Source organism: Babylonia areolata, chromosome 18, assembly GCF_041734735.1.
Source record: "Babylonia areolata isolate BAREFJ2019XMU chromosome 18, ASM4173473v1, whole genome shotgun sequence".
In the NCBI taxonomy this organism is placed as follows: Eukaryota; Metazoa; Mollusca; class Gastropoda; order Neogastropoda; family Buccinidae; genus Babylonia; species Babylonia areolata.
In genome coordinates, this window is record NC_134893.1 from 15236554 (window position 1) to 15257038 (window position 20485).

A 20485-nucleotide genomic window follows, 5' to 3' on the forward strand; every position below is an offset into this window, starting at 1 on the left:
TGGGCACCAGTATGTGTTCTTCGTTGGTCTTCTTCTCGCGATGTCTCGTCGGAAGTTGTGTGCAGCAGTATTCTACCTACGGTATATCTCGTTAGGAATCTGTCCGCCAACACAAACCAGGCGCCAAGACTAAAAACTGGTTTACTGTCCGCTATGACCAGGTATTATCATTTATTTTTTCTTTTATTTTTTCTTTTTATTATACTATTATTAAAAAAGATTATTTATTTTAATTTTATTTTAATTTTATTGTTATTTCATTTTATTTATTTTTTAAATTTTTATCTATTTTATTATTTTATTATTTTTTTGTTATTTTACTTTATTTATTTTATTTTTATTTTTTATATTGATTTTAATTAATTTATTATTATTATTATTATTATTATTACTTTTTATCTTTTTTTCCTCTCAAGGCCTGACTAAGCGCGTTGGGTTACGCTGCTGGTCAGGCATTTGCTTGGTAGATGTGGTGTAGCGTATATGGATTTGACCGAACGCAGTGACGCCTCCTCGAGCTACTGATACTGAACTACTATGACCAGGTAGAGTATACAGAAATTCACTGTTCGACATTGTGTTGTATTTCTCTCTTTGTGTTGTCTCTTTTTCTCTAACTCTGTCTCTCTCTGTCTCTCCCTCTCTGACTGTCTGTCTGTCTCTCTCTGCCTATGTCCGTCTGTGTGTCTGTGTGTCTCTTGGTGTCTGTCTTTGTCTGTGTCTCTGTCAGTCTGTGTGTGGGGACGTGGGGATGGGGGGTAGAGGAATGGAGGAGACGGGGGTGGGGGGTCGGGGTGGGGGGATAACTCTTTATATTCCAGTCTCTATTTCCATGTCTTTGACTCTTTCTCGTCTTCCAATCCCTCTGCTCATTCACTAGGTATTTCACTGTAGGTATATGTCCTTCTCTCCATCTATCTGTTTTTCTCACCTCTAGTCACTCCCAGCTTCCCTTTTGTATCTCGCTACTGTACTGGCTATCTCTGCACACATCCCTGTCTCAGTCCCGGCCCACGCGCATGTCTCTCCGCAAGCGTTCCAAAGAGCATCAAGCATATATATCTGAGCACTCCATCTTCAGCACACCCACTCCAGCCCCACTGAGTGCGGTCTGGTCAGAAGACTGTGGGCAGTTCCTTTCTCTTATCTGTCTCGATCTTTTTTTTTTCTTTTCTTTAAAAAAAAAAAATCATTTTATTAGTATTAGTATTATTATTACTACTACCTTTTTCTATATTATAATTATTATTCATTTATTTATTTATTTATGTAAGTTTATCTATTATTTATTCCCCCGTTTTTTTTTGTTTTTTGTTTTTTTCTTTTCTCAAGGCCTGACTAAGCGCGTTGGGTTACGCTGCTGGTCAGGCATCTGCTTGGCAGATGTGGTGTAGCGTATATGGTTTGTCCAAACGCAGTGACGCCTCCTTGAGCAACTGAAACTGAAACTGAAACTTATCTGTCGGCATCATGTATGCCACCTGACAGAAATCTACACACACACACACACACACACACTCTCTCTCTCTCTCTCTCTCTCACTCACTACGGCCACTTCCATTATTTTCATTTCAGACACTTGCCGCCGGTCTAGAAAAAATAACTATATTGAATGGAATGCATATACAACTGGCTTTTGTATTGTCGATCAGTGTCCATATCCCTTTAAACTTGAAGAGAGAGAGAGAGAGAGAGAGAGAGAGAGAGAGAGAGAGAGAGAGAGAGAGAGACCACACAAACACAGACACACACACATGGCAGAAACTAACACACAAACACACCGACACACACATACACACTAATGATTATAATAGTAGTAATAATAATAACAATTATGATAGATTATAATAATAAGTGCGGGGGAGGAGGGTGGAATGGTGAAGGGGAGAGATTTGAAATGAAGCAGTGGCATCCTTTAATATATATATATATATATATATCGTTCAACGCCAGCTCTTCGCTTTATTCTGGCAGGGGACAGCACTCACAAAAAATGTTCCTCGAACTCCCCCCCCCTCCTCCCCCGACCAAAAAAAGCCACACACACACAAAAAAAAATGTTGATTGGTTGGCAGAGATATACTCCCTACCCCCTTAAAAACAAACAAAAAACAAAACAAAACAAACACACACACACACACACACACACACACACACACACACACACACACACACACAGAACCACCACCAAAAAACCCTTCTTCACTCACTGTGTGCCAGACAGACCAGACATCGCAAAAACTGACTCAGTTCTGTCTGGCATCTTAAGTCTGCCTCCATACCGCCCCCGCCACCCCCCCCCCCCGCCCCCCCGTCCACCCCCTTTCCCCACTACCCCCCCCCCCCTCCCCTTTCCACCCCTTCCCGTCTGGTCCTACAGGGATGAAGTCTGCTGCCCTTAAAAAATAAAAATAAAAATAAAAAACCCAACAAAAAAAAAAAAACTGTTGGTCTGTGTAATACGTTACGTCGTTTCGTTTCTTTATTTAGTCTGTTCATCTAAGATGATGATATTAGACTGAAAACAAATGATTTTATCATTATCATTATTTGTATTTTCCCCCATCATAATGGTGATTATTATTATCATTAATTAGAAATCCTCATTTGATATCACATGATATCTGTTATGGTTGATGTTCTTTGTGGTCTTTCTCTCCCACACTGTCGGTGTGTGAAGACTTTTTCAAAAATTGAATGAAATATTGCTTGTTTGTTTTTTGTTTTGTTTTTATTTCGGTGTGTGTGTGTGTGTGTGTGTGTGTGTGTGTGTGTGTGTGTGTGTGTTTTAAGACAGTGTGTGGAACTGGAGGTGTGTTGAAGTGGTGTGGCGGTTATGTGCCCGTGCATGTGCATGTGCATGTGCATGTTCATGTGTGTGTGTGTGTGTGTGTGCGCTTGCGCGCGCTTATCTAAAACATTATCATGCGATGGTTTGTGGGAGATTTTTGAGAGCTACGTTCCTTCCAACAAGGCTGAAACTGGGCTGAACCAAAAGACTCGTGGACGGTAAATAGCCGAAGGGTGGAGGCCATGCTTATGTGTCAATTCAGTGACACAACAAGCGAGACTGCCGTTGAAATTAATTTAATTTTTTTGAATTTTTTATACCGATTCCTGTTTCCAATGCAAAGAGATATACAGGGTCTTTGTTCTTACATTTGCCTCTGTCTGTCTGTCTGTCTGTCTGTCCTATGTCTATGTTCTGATGCTACTGCTGAAGGTCAGTATTCGCTACGTCTTAATACTGCATTTCAAATCATGCATATACCTGTCATTCCATCAGATTATTATTTCGGTTCTAAGATATCATACAGTCATATACATATACTAGTCGCTGTAGCGACCCAGTGCAGCAGTGGTTAGTATCTTAAAGCTGTGGGGACGAAGGTTCGAACCCACTCAGAAGCACATTACATTCTGGTGGCCGGAGTTTTCTGGCCTGTGGCTGACCCCTTTGAGTCGAGTTTCATTCATTTTACGGGTGTGTGTGTGTGTGTGTGTGTGTGTGTGTGTGTGTGTGTGTGTGTGTGTATGTGTGTGAGTGTGTGTGTTTGTTTGTGTGTGTGTGTGTGTGTGTGTGTGTGTGTTTGTGTGTATGTGTGTTTGTGTGTGTGTGTGTGTGTGTGTGAAAGAAAAGAGTGAGTGAGAATGAGAGAAAAAGACAGACAGACAGACAGACAGACAGACATACGTACATACAGACAGACAGACAGACAGACAGACAGACAACACACTCCTGCAGGACGCTCGTGCAGCGGCAGACTACAGCAGCAGGTGGGTGAATGATGACGAGGGAGAGATGGGTAGGGGAGGAAGTGCGGCGGAGGGGAAGGAGGGAGGGTGGGTGGGGATCAGGCCAACGGGGTGTATAGTAGTGGTGGTGGTGGTGGTGGTGGTGAAGGAAAACCGGGTGATGGGGGGGGGGGGCGAGGGGAGGGAGGAGAGGGAGGGTCCTCCATCTCCACCATCCAAAGGGGTTGGGAGTGTGTGTGTGTGTGTGTGTGTGTGTGTGTGCGGGGTGGGGTGGTATGGGGTTGGGAACGGAGGGAGGGGTGGGGCGTCGTGTTTTCTACACAAAAAAATCACCCTGGTACTTCCTGTCTAACCCCCCCCCCCCCCCCCCCCCGGTAGCATTGCAAAGCGCCCAGACACAACACGTCACGACACACGCGGCATACAGGAGTTTCGTGCCCTATGCCTCCCCTGTGATTGGTTGGATGCGACTGGTATTTCGCTCCTGAGCGAATCATACAGAACTGGCACTAACGAGCTGCGCAGCTGTCTGCTGCGTAGAACTGAAGTAACCTTTACCTCTCTCTCTCTCTCTCAGTTTACTGAACGACGCTCTGTTCAGCGATCCCTTATCCCCCCCATGACCCCACTCCCCCCCCCCCCCCGCACCCCCCCCCCCCCCGGCAATCCTTCCATTCTCTCTCCTCCATCCCCTTTCCTACTTGCATCCCCCTTCTCACACCTTCCCACCCCTACAGCAGCTGACGGTAGTTTAAGCTCCGTATCTCGTGGTGTGTGTGTGTGTGTGGGAGGGGGGGGGGGGCCGGGGGGGGGGAATGGGGGGGAGGTAGTGGGGGGGGGGAGTGAGGAGAGTGATGGGGCAGAAGAGTGTGAGGAGGAGGGGGTGGGGGTGGGGGTGTACTACACAACCACCATCACTACCACCCCCAACCCATTTCCTGCCCCAGACAACAACGAACTGAGCGTGTGGGCCAGTTGGCACAAAATCAGCTTCATTCTCTCTCTCTCTCCTCCCCCCCCCCCCCCCACTCTCTCTCTCTCTCCATGCGCCCCACAACAGTCTGTGTCCTGTCTGTCTGTGCTGCCTGTGCAAGCCTTGAACAAGGTCTGTCTGTGGCTGTTGTGTTATTCAGGGCTGGGCTGGCTGAATTGCGCGCCAACCTTGCAGCACAGCGCTCAGTTTGGTTGCAGTGTTCGACTTGACGTCGCTGTTGCAAGCTACTACTACTACTACCTCTATTCCCCTGGTATCATGTCTTCGTTTCTCAAGCCAGTCGTCGGACCCATTTGGGACAGAAACCGAAACTGCGCAGAAATGGCGTGTTGATGGTATGTGTGCTTTTCGATGTTGTTGTTGCTGTTGCTGCTGCTGTTGTTTGTTGCTGTCTTGGTTTTTTTTTTATCATTTAGGTTTTTCTAAACGTACAGATTCTTTAATTTAAATGGCGTCGTGTGTATTAGTTTTGACTGCAATATATCGCTTTTGTTTTTGTTTTTTTGCGACGTACGCACTCGCGCGCGCGCACACACACACACACACACACACATACACACACACACACACAGTGTACATTGAACTTCAGACTGGCCCCACCAACACCACACTTCAGCCATGAGAGAAGAGAGTATGAAAGGCGAAAGTCTGCACTTGTTTATAACATTGATTTGTGCGCACATGTTACTAGCTGTGCTGCCTACGTGTGCGCTTGGTGGGGCAGGAAACAATTTTCGTGTTTGTCCGTCGCCATTTATTATTATAGGTTGGTTCAGAGAAGCCGTCTTTTCGTGTTTGTTGTTCTGAATAGGGTGGGGTCTCTAAAGTTATTGAAACTCTTGTCTGTTTGCTAATGTTGTTGTGCAATCTAACTGAATATGCGAACAACGAGATGCATGCATGCGTGCGAGCGAGTGCGCGCGCGCGCTCACACACACACACACACACACACAGACACACTGGGAGAGACAAGGCAAGACAAAATGTTTATTTGTGAGGATAATGGACCACATTCCATTGAGTTCAATTCTCATCAATGCCAGGTAACCACTGGCGTGTTGGTTTTTTTCTTCCAGTGCTTGCCCCACAGGGACTGTTTAGCTTGAAACAATAATTATGACGTTTAGAATACTGAAGAACGAACAGAAAGAATTCCACGTTATCACAGAAAACGACACAGATAATTTATTATTGAAGTTTTATTTTGAGAAGTGGGCATGTCAGAAAACAAATCAAGTAAGTATACACATAAAAAAAAACAGGTTGGTAACATGATAAAAAGTGTATGTTCTTGCCCCAAACAATTACAGTGATGATAAAAAAATAATGATAGTGAAACTCTTTTGAGAAAATATAACAGCAAAAAGAGAAAAAAATGAGAATAGAAAATTAAGTCTCTCTCTCTCTCTTTTTAAAAAATTCCTATTGGTGAAAAAAAAAACTTTCTGGTGAAATGCAAGTTTGCTTTTTTTTTCCTTTTTGTTTTTGTTTTTTTGTTTGACTATTGTAATGATTTTGAAAATACTGGTGACGAAGTAGTAGAAAATGATCATAATATGACACTGATATTCATGGTGAGCTAAAATAAAGGTGGGAATAAGTCTAATGTCAGTATGTTTGTTCACAAACCCAATTGCCTTACAAAATAGAAAAGGAAAGCTTATGAATAATAGTCATAATCACATTTTCCCCAGTTCTAAAGTACTTACGATTATCTGTGGTTTTTCATGTACATAAATGTAATCAATTTAAACTAAATATATATATGCATGTGTGTTTGTGTTTGGGAGGGGGGGATGTTGAACATGTACAACTGTTGGTTCTGTGCTCAGGCACTTTATAAATGATTATCTTAGTAGTATCATTATACCTCATTTCTAAGTTAATAAGTTATATACCAGTTAGACATTATTAATTTAAAAATGTCAATTCTGATTGATTTTATTATGATTTCTGCCATATAGAAAAATAGAGTTTAATCATTTTATATATCTACATGAATTAACCCTGTAGACGAGTATTCTGACAAGTCACCAAAAATAGTTTTATGAATTTTAAACTACTGTGCCTATATATCCTTTTATTTTCATTGTTTCTATGCTGCTTGCCTGATGTATTTTCCTTTAGTCTTTGACAGCTGATGTTGATTTATCCGATCTTACCCTCTCTCTCTCTCTCTCTCTCTCTCTCTCTCTGTGTGTGTGTGTGTGTGTGTGTGTGTGTGTGTGTGTGTGTGTGTGTGTGTGTGTAATTAGAAGGGAAAAAAAAGGATGAAACACCCTTTTGCTTATGTAAATATATTAGCAATCCTTAACCTACCACAGTAGCAGATAGTACACGACCAGTAGGTGTTTCATAACGTAAATGATACATGATTATTCTTCTCTTAAAATTTTTTCAAGGTGGAATGATTCAACGGCACACTCTGTCAGTATGTCATAAGATAAAAACCAAACCAGAAGGCATAAACAATCGATGTTGTAATCATTTCTTTTATTTTTATTTTTTCTCAAGGCCTGATTAAGCGCGTTGGGTTACGCTGCTGGTCAGGCATCTGATTGGCAGATGTGGTGTAGCTTATATAGATTTGACCGAACGCAGTGACGCCTCCTTGAGCTACTGATACTGATGCTGTTGTAATCACTGAAGTGGCGAGGTGGGGACCTCTCCAAAGAGAATGTCCATCTCTTGTTCATGTGATAGAAATCGTTTTCATTTTCTTGTGAAGCTTCAGATTCCTTGTATGAGTTTTATTTTTTTTCCAGTCATATACTTGCATAGAAAATGCAAATAATATGATGCAAATATGATATATATAGATAAATAGGACTTGCATGTGATTGGACGGAGTGGTTGACAGAGATGGGAGGATCTGTGGGATGAAAAAACAGCAATGACTTTTGTGTCTGAACAGGTCCTGGTATTTGGAAGGATCTGGAACATTGTATTGTACAACTTAGTAACAGTAACAGCAGCAGCAGCAGCAGCAGCAGCAAAGAAGTAAAAGCAGCAACTTATAAAGCATCTGTTTTTACTGATAACATGTGTCACAAACCTGCATTACCAGATCTGTCACAGATTACTGTGCTCTCTCTCTCTCACACACACACACACACACACACACACACACACAAAACACACACACACACACACACACACACACACACACAAATATATATATATAAATAAACACAGAAACAGAAAACGCCATCTAAACCACTTCTGGTGCCACACATTCAGTTAGGCTGAACAACAGGGTTATTCAGTCGACGGTATGACTCATGTTGACCGGTTGTCAAGGCTCGCTTTATGGCTTGGATATAGATTATTACAGATTCATCTGTGAACAATGGTACAGCACTGAAGCATAAAATGGGCAATGTCCGTTTCGTGGTACATCATTCAACCGGTCAACAAACTATTTTCGAAAATTCCTGTCTGCGCAAATCAGTCGTGATTTCCATGAACATAATTATGGCAAGGCTGTCGTTTAAAAGCTTGAGAAGATGACGCTTTGGTACCTTTGTTGTGTGATCAGTTACCATTTTACGGGTCAAATATATAAAAGATGTAAATATATGAAGTAAGATTGAAACTTTACTTGTTTAATAAAGGAGAATAAACCAGCTTACTAACTAAATAACTAAGTGAAGTAATTATTAGGTCGGGACGTTCTGGTTCTCTCGTACATTTTGATTTTTTAATAAAATGTTGCATGGGGTACAGTCGTAGTCATAACACAGAAGGAACAGGAAAGATAGAAAAAAAAGAAAAGAAAAGAAAAACAAACAAACAAAAAAACCCTCTATCCACCCCCCCCCCCTCCCGAACTCCCCCTCCTCCCCGCCCTCCCCCCTCCCCCCGTAACCCCCCTCATTCCACCCGCCTGTTACCGACAGACACAGGAAAACAGGCCTATCATCTGCATTAGAATCATGACAGCAGACGACTTCAACTGTCTGGTGGTGAATTCATAATTGTCCTGCAAGGTGCAATGGTTTGTCATGAAGGAGGTATGTTGATATCATGTAACCACATGAGAATTGTTGAAACTTTCATTGAAAGAATTGAATGCGTCCAGGTTTCTACACCTCACATGGGAATGTAAACATTCCACAGCCATTTTCCGAACATTTTAGAGAGAGAAATCATGGATGATTGAGAGAAAGAGGAGGAAGATGATTAGACAGAGAGAGAGAGAGAGTAGATGATGGATAGAAAGAGGGGGAAGATGATTAGAGAGGAGAGAGAGAGAGAGAGAGAGAGAGAGAGAGAGAGAGAGAATGTGTAGATGATGGAGATAAAGAGGGGTAAGATGGTTGGAATGGGAGAGAGAGAGTGTGGAGAGGAAGAAGAAGATTCGTGTGTGTGTGTGTGTGTGTGTGTGAGGGAGAGAGAGAGAGAAAGAGAGGCGCAATGTTTAACAATCGTGCGATGGAGAAGAAACCTGTTGTTTGTGGTTGAAGGGGGGGGGGGGGGGGGGGTTGGGGGGGGGGGGAGCAGCAAGGGAGCGCGACGGGGGAGATGGATGGAGGGGGGTGGGTGGTGGCGGGGAGGGGGGTGGGGGAGAGGAAGGGTGGGCTAACTATGGCGGCAACACCGGAAGCCGAGCAGCAGATAAGGGGGAAATGGCCGCCATGGGACCACTCACACTTGACCCACTTGTGATGTGGCTGTGATTCAAAGACTGTGAGCGGCGTGGGTGTGTTCCAGTGTGCGTGCGCCTTCTGTTCGCCTTCTGCCTGCACTTAGTTATGCCATTCTGTGGTAAGTGTACAGAGACCCACTGGGAACAGCCTGAGGTGAAATGTTTATCTGCCCTATCTAACATCCTGAGCTGTGTTCAGCTGACGCTACTCCGCAGTACTGTTTTGTCATTGATTTATCATACAGTGGTCGTTCAGCCAAGTGCTACATGTCGTGATTTTATCATTCTGGAGTTGGCCTGACCAGACTGCGTACAGCCAGCGCTACATAGGACCAACAGTCACTACTATAATTATCGTATGAGTTTTTCAGCCAGCACGGCTACGTAGGACTACCAGTTCTTGCTTTATCATTCAGCAGTCGTTCAGACATCGATGCAAATGACTACCGGTTACTACATTATACAGGCCACTTTCAGACTTTGCTATGTAGGACTACGTGTACTACTTTAGTATGCACGAGTCGTTCAACCTTATCAGATAGCATTATGAGTCCATAATTTGGTGTTATGATTCCAGATGGTTTAAGTTTAATGTTAGTTTATGAAAACTGTTCACAATAGCCTGCGGAAAATGGAAACCATAACCAACTCACAGTTATTAATTTTTTTATTTATTTTTTTTTAGTCTAATTAAGATTCTTAAGGTTAACTTTGAGTTTAATGTTGTGCCGGCATTGCTGAAATGCATTACACCTTTAGTACGTGTTTTTACTATTCATTTAGTGGAGGTTTGTATTGTGACGATGTGAACAGGCCGTTGAAAAAAGTGTCGACTTTGGGTCGCATCACCCGACAAATAATGCAGATTGAATTGATGCAGCTTCACTTACTTGAAAACAAAACGTGAGCGCATGTAGGTTCTCCTCTCCTCCCCCCTCTCTCCCCCTCTCTCTCTTCGTGTCGATTCCTGTGTGCTTGTTACAGCTTTGCATGGTGATGATCATGATGACTGGTGATAACGATTTATCCTTGTTACAGCTATTCATGGTGATGATCATGATGACTGGTGATAACGATTTATCCTTGTTACAGCTTTGCATGGTGATGATCATGATGACTGGTGATAACGATTTATCCTTGTTACAGCTATTCATGGTGATGATCATGATGACTGATGATAACAACGATTTATCCTTGTTACAGCTATTCATGGTGATGATCATGATGACTGATGATAACGATTTATCCTTGTTACAGCTATTCATGGTGATGATCATGATGACTGATGATAACAACGATTTATCCTTGTTACAGCTATTCATGGTGATGATCATGATGACTGATGATAACGATCTATCCTTGTTACAGCTATTCATGGTGATGATCATGATGACTGGTGATAACGATTTATCCTTGTTACAGCTATTCATGGTGATGATCATGATGACTGATGATAACGATTTATCCTTGTTACAGCTATTCATGGTGATGATCATGATGACTGGTGATAACGATTTATCCTTGTTACAGCTATTCATGGTGATGGTCATGATGTCTGATGATAACAACGATTTATCCTTGTTACAGCTATTCATGGTGATGATCTTGATGACTGATGATAAACGATTTATCCTTGTTACAGCTTTGCATGGTGATGATCATGATGACTGGTGATAACGATTTATCAGACGGTTTATGAGTATAGTAATGGCATGTGCAAAATAACTGAACAGGTCTTGACAAAAATAATCTCATGAGTCAGAGAGAAGAACAGTCGGATCCCACAGCCTGTGTTGCATTTTCTGAACCCAGTATTCCTGCTGTATGTTGCAGGAGCGCCTGGAAGAGAGAAAGACCGTGTTTTTTCCCCCCCGCCAGCCATGGTCATCATCACATCATCACAAACAGCACAGCACACCCCCGACTAATGACGAGGTCATATGTGCCTAGCATTAGTCTGCCAGTACACCACTGTTGGACTGACTGGGATTGATGGTCACCGTCTGGAGACGAAGGGCACGAGAAAAAAAAGAAAAGCAGAGAGATGAAAACAAGGAGTCTTCTTGACGTCAGCTGACTGGTACAAACTGTGACGGTGCGAAACAAGAAAAATGTCGCTGTATTCTGATGTCTCATGCTGAAGGAACTGACGTGTTGTGACATTCAGGACAAAAGGGCTTCTGTTCACTAACCCACCACTCAAAGAACAGTCACGTACAAAAAATAACTTTTCTTCCATAGCACAAAAGAATTACTGTTTATCCACTGTACAAGAGCATGAACGAACTACTGTGTACTTACTGTGAGGATAAAAAAATAACTGTGGTCTTGTTACCTATAGTATATTAAAAAAAAAGAGCTTTCTTCGGGCTTGACACAATGATGATAAGGCCTACTCAGAAGTCATCTTTTGATATACTGTGCTCAGTAAATTCCATTCTTGAAGCATATCAGTGAGTTGGAGTGATATATAACGTGTTACGAACTATTCTGGCTAAAAGAACAAAACAAAACAAAACAAACAAAACAAAAAACCATCCCACAACAACGGTATGTTTTAGTCCAAGGGGAAACGGTTTTATGATCTCCACTTTAGCTGAAGTTGACGAGCTACAAATGACGAAGTTTCACCTCACCAGAACTCTCCAAATGAGGACACTGACCTAAGAATGGTATCCACGTACGAATATTAAGAATGTACGTATACGACTTGCTTAAACGGCGTGAAGCTACTCATTATAAAGAACACTCAAATGACGTCATGCTGCGTTTACACCTGATTCTGTCATCCAGGAGTCACGTTTGGTGAGTACAGAATTTGATATATATATATATATATATATATATATGTGTGTGTGTGTGTGTGTGTGTGTGTGTGCGTGCGTGCGTGCGTGCGTGCGCGCCAGTGGGATGTGCATTAGTTTCCCTTGCTTGTTCAGTACGTCTACGACTATCTCCTCTTTCTGTCTCTGTTCCTCTCTCTCGCGCTGACACGAGACAAAGCGAGAGCATGACGACTACAGAGTCCAGCTTTCCCCAGAAGTGCACCGTGAATGAATCAACGAATGACCATGTACACACGTGGTGCCCCCCTGTGATGGACCGCCAGTCAGATTCCCCTTCCCCCGGGGCCAGGTGCTTTGTCTCTGTCGGTCAGCCAGCCGTGACAGCGTCCACCTTTATCACTGATCTGCCCGTCCGGCCGACATGGATGAATGGACCCTGTTGGACTTCGTGGCCAGAAGGGGAGTCTCTTTGAAGCTGCACGGTCCAGCTCATTAAAGTCGGGGAAAGACCAGCAGCTAGACGGAGATCATATGTGATTAAATGTCCACGCTGTCTCTTAAACAGGACTCTTATCTTTCAGTGTAATCCGTTTTGTTAATATCTGCTTTTGTTGTTGTTGTTGTTGTTGTTGTTGATGATGATGAGAAAATGGAGAGCAATCTCAGGTCTGGACCCTCGTCATTAAAAGCAGAGGTAAAGAAAGATTCTCAAGATAGAGACCAGTCTGTGTTTTTTCACCTTCACTCTCAAGATGGAACGCTTCAGATTGAGCTCAGCGCTCTCTCTCCATCGCCTGTTGAGTCTCTGCTCTCTCTCTCTCTCTCTCTGCTTTACTGACAAAAGTGGAGATCAGTATCAGATGCCCAACATGTTTCTAAAGCGCACAGATGGAGAGAGAGAGAGAGAGAGAGAGAGAGAGAGAGAACAGACTCACACGTGTTTACCTGGTGCCTCAAAGCCGAGAGGAGGGGATCAGTAAGATGAGCACACCCTTTGATCCCCATCATGTCCAGATGGTGACGGACATGATCCAGGCACTTCGTCAGTCTGTAGGCAGGCAGCTCCATCATCAGTGACTGCGGGTCCCATAGGACAGTTCAGTGCAGCTGTGAAACAAGGTGGATGGCTTGAAGCTGCAAACTTTCCACGAGGTGAGAGGGAAGCTGCAGAGAACTGGGTTGGATAGAAAGACGTTAAAAAATAAAAAAACGGGGGTGGAGGGGGAGGGAAGAGGGGGGGGGGGGACTATGGGGGCTGTGTCATTTTGTCTTTCAAGGAATTGACCAGGGTAAGAGGGGCTACCTATTCTCTGAAGCATGACATTTTAGTGATTCAGAAATGACAATCCGGTAGACTCCAGTGAGAAATATCAAAGTCATGACAGAATTCCCTCTACGGTCCGAAACTGTTTGAAAACGCTTTATAGCACTGCGCCTAGCCTTCATTATAACTTTTTTTTTATCTGGTACCTGATGTTCCCTGCATGCAGTGCTGAGCTCGTATACCAAAACAGGCAGTGGGTGACTGGGTCAGCAACAACAACTGAATCAGTGTATGCATAGAGACAGCCTATGATGGCCTGTTTGTCTGGGATCTTTTTATTTACCTGTATGCTGGCTGATTGGAAGCACAAAGCATCACTGGCTTCGCGTTGGGTACCTTGTCCTTTCTGAAGCCAGAGTCGCTTCACTTGCTTAGTGCTTGTAACGTACGTTCCCCTTCCTGGACCCCCTCCCCCACCCGCTTCTCGCCTCCCTTGCGTTGCTGTGATCTGTCTGGCGACGGGCTCTAAAACCGTTTGTGTCATGAGGTACCTACCTGGAAGATGCGAGGTTCGACTCCCGGGAGTGTCAGGTCGGTGAAAGGTACCTTTTGTCACCAAAGTTAAGGAACGTTTGTCTCGTCATTATCTTTTTTGTGTGTCTTATTTCTTCCATGATTCTGGGCAGTGTGGGGCTCTTTTATATCTCTTCCGTTCTCTCTCTCTCTCTCAGTCGTGCAAAATACCGAAGTACCATCCTTTACCGTCCTACCCCCCCCCCCCCCCACCCCCTCAATTTTCCCAAACTCAGCATTACAGTGAGTACAGTGTACTCCTTGAGTACAGTTAGTGTCCTCGTTATCTTCCCCATCTGACCTGTAACGCGGTACAAAATGGTACCAGATGCTGGAAGGTCAGTGGCTGCATTGTGCTGGCGAGCAAAGTCAGGGGGCCCGGTGTGGGGAGCAGAGCGCTTTTAATTGTCTGACATTTTCTTCGTGGCGCCAAACGCCCCCTGCCTAATGGCCGCCAGGGGCGATAAAGCCACCTGCAAGAGAGGGCAAGGGAGATAACAGTATCCTTTGTTTCAGCGGCACGCGTTCCTGTCCGGGCCTGCATCCAAGACGGGAATGGGGAGGGAGAGGGTGGGACTGTGTGTGTGTGTGTGTGTGTGTGTGTGAGCGGGTGGTGATGGATCGGAGAAGAGAAGGGGACACTGATGAAACAAAAAGGAAGAATACAGGAGGGAGTTTTCATCCCTTAGTATGCGTTTCGTGTAAGAAGGATTTTTTTCCAGGTTCTTTTTCTTTTTTATTGCCCTTGTGTGTGTTCTGTTGTCACAGTCCTTGTGTGACGTCCGCGAGTAGGTCTACGCTTTAATTGAAAAAAAAAACCCAACCCCAAACAAACTACCATTGTGTTCTAATTTGTCTGTAAGAGAATTACGGAAATGAATCACCAGTTGCAGATCATCGTGTTCTAATTTGTTTAGAACAGAATTACGGAAATGAATCACCACTTGCAGATCCACAGAAATCGACTCGCCCGGTTTTTGCACAAAGCGAATTTAAAGAGATGCGGGCGGATCTTCTTTAAAAAAAAAAAAAAAAAAATTTAAGGCGATGCAGAACTTTTGCAACAACCATCATCCGTCCCATACTAGGTGAGGAGTCCAAACCGTTGCATCCTGCGGCAGGGATTTTTTCTTTTTTCTCTTCTGAAAGATCTTTTCAGTTAGATGAATTTGCTTCAGTGTACAGTTGCATGGCAGGCTGTAGGGGCGCCATCCTAACTCCGGAAGGTGCAACAGTAGCTTCTCTTTGTCAGCGTCATATCAAACTGTTCTTTGTGCGAAACGTGGGCACAGACCCATACCTATTTCCTGATTAAGAGAGAGAGAGAGAGAGAGAGGGGGGGGGGGAGGGCGGAGGGTGTGTGTGTGTATGGGGGGACGAGGGTGGTGGGCGGAATAGGTGAGGAGGGAGAGATCAATGGTGAGACGGTTGGAGGGAAGGGGAAGAGAGAGAAGGAGAGAGGGGGGGGGGGGAGGGAAGGAGAGATACACGAAGTGATGGAGGCAGAGAGAAAGGAAGAAGAGATAGGGAGGGAATAAATGAGACGGGATGGGAGGGGAAGAAGAGATAGAGCGAGAGAGAGAGGGAGGGGAGGGGAGGGAGAGAGACATCAGACAGACCGACAGACAGACGGACAGATAGACAGATGGCGAAGTATGTAGCGGTCAGGCCTTGTCCCCGGGGACATCGGCGACCTTTGTCTCAGTGCTAAAGGCAGGGATGGTCAGTCTGTTGCCCCTTCCCATGAACCAGTGATCCACCCCATCCCCTACCCCTTATCTCCGCCTTCCCTCCACACTTCCCTTCACCCACACTCCCCCTCTCCCTCGCCCCCAACACTTCCCCATTCCCTCACCCTCACCCCCAACACACTTCCCTCACCCTCACCCCCACACACTTCCCTCACCCCCACACACTTCCCTCACCCCACACACCTCACTCACCCCACACACCTCACTCACCACACACACACTTCCCTCACCACACCTCACTCACCCCACACACCTCACTCACCCCACACACACTTCCCTCACCACACACACCTCACTCACCCCACACACCTCACTCACCCCACACACACTTTCCTCACCACACACACACTTCCCTCACCACACACACCTCACTCACCCCACACACTTCCCTCACCCCACACACTTCCCTCACCCCACACACCTCACTCACCCCACACACTTCCCTCACCCCACACACCTCACTCACCCCACACACTTCCCTCACCCCACACACTTCCCTCACCCCACACACCTCACTCACCCCACACACTTCCCTCACCACACACACCTCACTCACCCCACACACCTCACTCACCCCACACACTTCCCTCACCCCACACACTTCCCTCACCCCACACACCTCACTCACCCCACACACTTCCCTCACCCCACACACCTCACTCACCCCACACACTTCCCTCACCCCACACACTTCCCTCACCACACACACCTCACTCACCACACACACTTCCCTCACCCCCCACACACTTCCCTCACCCCCACCTCACCCCACTTCCCTCACCCACACACTTCCCTCACCACACACACTTCCCTCACCCCCACCCAACACACTTCCCTCACCCTCCACACTTCCCTCACCACCCACACACTTCCCTCACTCCCACACTTCCCTCACCCTCCACACACTTCCCTCACCCCCCACACACTTCCCTCACCACCCACACACTTCCCTCACTCCCACACTTCCCTCACCCTCCACACACTTCCCTCACCCCCCACACACTTCCCTCACCCCACACACACTTCCCTCACCCCACACACTTCCCTCACCCCACACACTTCCCTCACCCCCCACACACACTTTCCTCACCCCCACCCACACACTTCCCTCACCCCACACACTTCCCTCACCCCCCCCCACACACTTCCCTCACCCCCCACACACTTCCCTCACCCCCCACACTTCCCTCACCACCCACACACTTCCCTCACTCCCCCCACTTCCCTCACCCTCCACACACTTCCCTCACCCCCACCCCACACACTTCCCTCACCCCCCACCCCACACACTTCCCTCACCCCCCACACTTCCCTCACCCCCCACACTTCCCTCACCCCCCATACACACTTTCCTCACCCCCACCCAGCCACACTTCCCTCACGTCTCCCACACTTCCCTCACCCCCACACACTTCCCTCACCCCCCATACTTTCCTCACCCCCCACACACTTCCCTCACCCACACCCCACATTCCCTCACCCCCCCCCACTTCCCTCACCCCACACACACTTCCCTCACCCCCCATACTTTCCTCACCCCCCACACACTTCCCTCACCCCCCCCACATTCCCTCACCCCCCACACTTCCCTCACCCCACCACACTTCCCTCACCCCCACCCCACATTCCCTCACCCCCCCCACTTCCCTCACCCAACACACACTTCCCTCACCCCCCATACTTTCCTCACCCCCCACACACTTCCCTCACCCCACCACACTTCCCTCACCCCCACCCTACCACACTTCCCTCACCTCACACACTTCCCTCACCCCACCCCACTTCCCTCACCTCACACACTTCCCTCACCCCACCCCACTTCCCTCACCTCACACACTTCCCTCACCCCCCACACTTCCCTCACCCCACACACTTCCCTCACCCCCCACACTTCCCTCACCCCACACACTTCCCTCACCCCCCACACTTCCCTCACCCCACCCCACTTCCCTCACCCCACCCCACTTCCCTCACCCCACCCCACCTCCCTCACCCCACCCCACTTCCCTCACCACACACACTTCCCTCACCCCACCCCACGTCCCTCACCCCACCCCACTTCCCTCACAACACACACTTCCCTCACCACACACACACTTCCCTCACCCCACCCCACTTCCCTCACCCCACCCCACTTCCCTCACCACACACACTTCCCTCACCCCACCCCACTTCCCTCACCCCACCCCACTTCCCTCACCACACACACTTCCCTCACCCCACCCCACTTCCCTCACCCCACCCCACTTCCCTCACAACACACACTTCCCTCACCCCACACACACTTCCCTCACCCCACACACTTCACTCACCACACACACTTCCCTCACCCCACCCCACTTCCCTCACCCCACACACTTCCCTCACCCCACACACTTCCCTCACCCCACACACTTCACTCACCACACACACTTCACTCACCCCACCCCACTTCCCTCACCCCACACACTTCCCTCACCCCACACACTTCCCTCACCCCACACACTTCACTCACCACACACACTTCACTCACCCCACCCCACTTCCCTCACCCCCACACACTTCCCTCACCCCACACCACTTCCCTCACCCCACACACTTCACTCACCACACACACTTCACTCACCTCACACACTTCCCTCACCCCACCCCACTTCCCCCACTTCACACACTCCCTCACCCCACCACCTTCCCTCACCTCACACACTTCCCTCACCCACACACTTCCCTCACCCCACACACACTTCCTCACCCCACACACACTTCCCTCACCCCACCCACCTTCCCTCACCCCACACACTTCCCACCCACCACACTTCCCTCACCCCACACACTTCCGTCACCCCACACACACTTCCCCTCACCACACACACACTTCCCTCACCCCACACACAACTTCCATCACCCCACACACACTTCCCTCACCACCCACACACCTTCCCTCACCCTCCACACACTTCCCTCACCCCCACCACCCCTTCCCTCACCCCCCCCCCACACACTTCCCTCACCCCCACCCACACACTTCCCTCACCCCCCCACATCCCTCACCCCCCACACTTCCCCACCCCCCATACACCCCTTTCCTCACCCCCACCCAGCACACTCCCTCACGCCTCCCACACTTCCCTCACCCCCACACACTTCCCTCACCCACCCCTACTTTCCCTCACCCCACACACTTCCCTCTCCCCACACACTTCACCCTCACCACACACACTTCCCTCACCCCACCCCACTTCCCTCACCCCACACTACTTTCACTCACCACACCCACACTTCCCTCACCCCACCCCACTTCCCTCACCCCACACACTTCACTCTCAACACACACTTCCCTCACCCCCACCCCACTTCCCTCACCAACACACACTTCACTCACCCGCACAACACTTCCCTCACCCCACACTACTTTCCCTCACCCCCACACACTTCCACTCACCCCACCACACTTCCCTCCCCACACTACTCCTTCCCTCACCTCACACACTTCCCTTCACCCCACACACTTCCCTCACCCCACACACATTCCTCACCCCACACACTTCCTCACCACACACACTTCCCTCACCCCACCCACACTTCCCTCACCCCACACACTTCCCTCACCCCACACACTTCCCTCACCCCACCCCACTTCCCTCACCCCACCCCACTTCCCTCACCCCACCCCACCTCCCTCACCCCACCCCACTTCCCTCACCACACACACTTCCCTCACCCCACCCCACTTCCCTCACCCCACCCCACTTCCCTCACCACACACACTTCCCTCACCCCACCCCACTTCCCTCACCCACCCCACTTCCCTCACCCCCCACACTTCCCTCACAACACACACTTCCCTCACCACACACACACTTCCCTCACCCCACCCCACTTCCCTCACCCCACCCCACTTCCCTCACCACACACACTTCCCTCACCCCACCCCACTTCCCTCACCCCACCCCACTTCCCTCACAACACACACTTCCCTCACCCCACACACACTTCCCTCACCCCACACACTTCACTCACCACACACACTTCCCTCACCCCACCCCACTTCCCTCACTTCACACACTTCCCTCACCCCACACACTTCCCTCACCCCACACACTTCACTCACCACACACACTTCACTCACCCCACCCCACTTCCCTCACCCCACACACTTCCCTCACCCCACACACTTCACTCACCACACACACTTCACTCACCCCACCCCACTTCCCTCACCCCACACACTTCCCTCACCCCACACACTTCCCTCACCCCACACACACTTCCCTCACCCACACACACTTCCCTCACCACACACACACTTCCCTCACCCCACACACACTTCCCTCACCCCACACACACTTCCCTCACCCCACACACACTTCCCTCACCCCATTCCTCATCTTCTGTGAAGTGGACTCACTTGTGTGACCACAAATATAGTGTTTCGAAAATGAAACTTGCTTCATTCTTGTTCATTTAGTTCAGTTCAGTGCAGCGCAGTGCAGGTTAGTTCAGTTTAATGTAATTTGATTTATTACAGTTCAGTGTTGTTCAGTTCCAGTCATGATTATATCCAGCTGACCCGCTGCGGGGTCTGTGATGAATCCGTCAACTTTTTACATATTAAAATGAACAGGATAGTGATGGGGGAAAACTATGTGAAACTAAACAGCTCTTTTATTAAAATCCATGGACTGTATTAAAGTACTAAGACAAGTGGGAACAAAGGTGTGTGAGTGTGTAGGG

At 47.7% G+C, this 20485-nt stretch overlaps 1 protein-coding gene across 1 annotated transcript in view; it reads left to right on the forward strand.

The window, feature by feature from the left end:
- The first annotated feature begins 4916 nt into the window (after positions 1 to 4916).
- The window catches only part of LOC143291851 (uncharacterized), a 48363-nt gene continuing 32794 nt past the window's right edge, over positions 4917 to 20485 (forward strand). The window contains exons 1-2 of the mRNA XM_076601968.1: positions 4917 to 5085; positions 11232 to 12203. Coding sequence (XP_076458083.1) covers positions 12094 to 12203 — 110 coding nt within the window. The 5' untranslated portion in view covers positions 4917 to 5085; positions 11232 to 12093. The remainder of the gene's footprint in view (positions 5086 to 11231; positions 12204 to 20485) is intronic.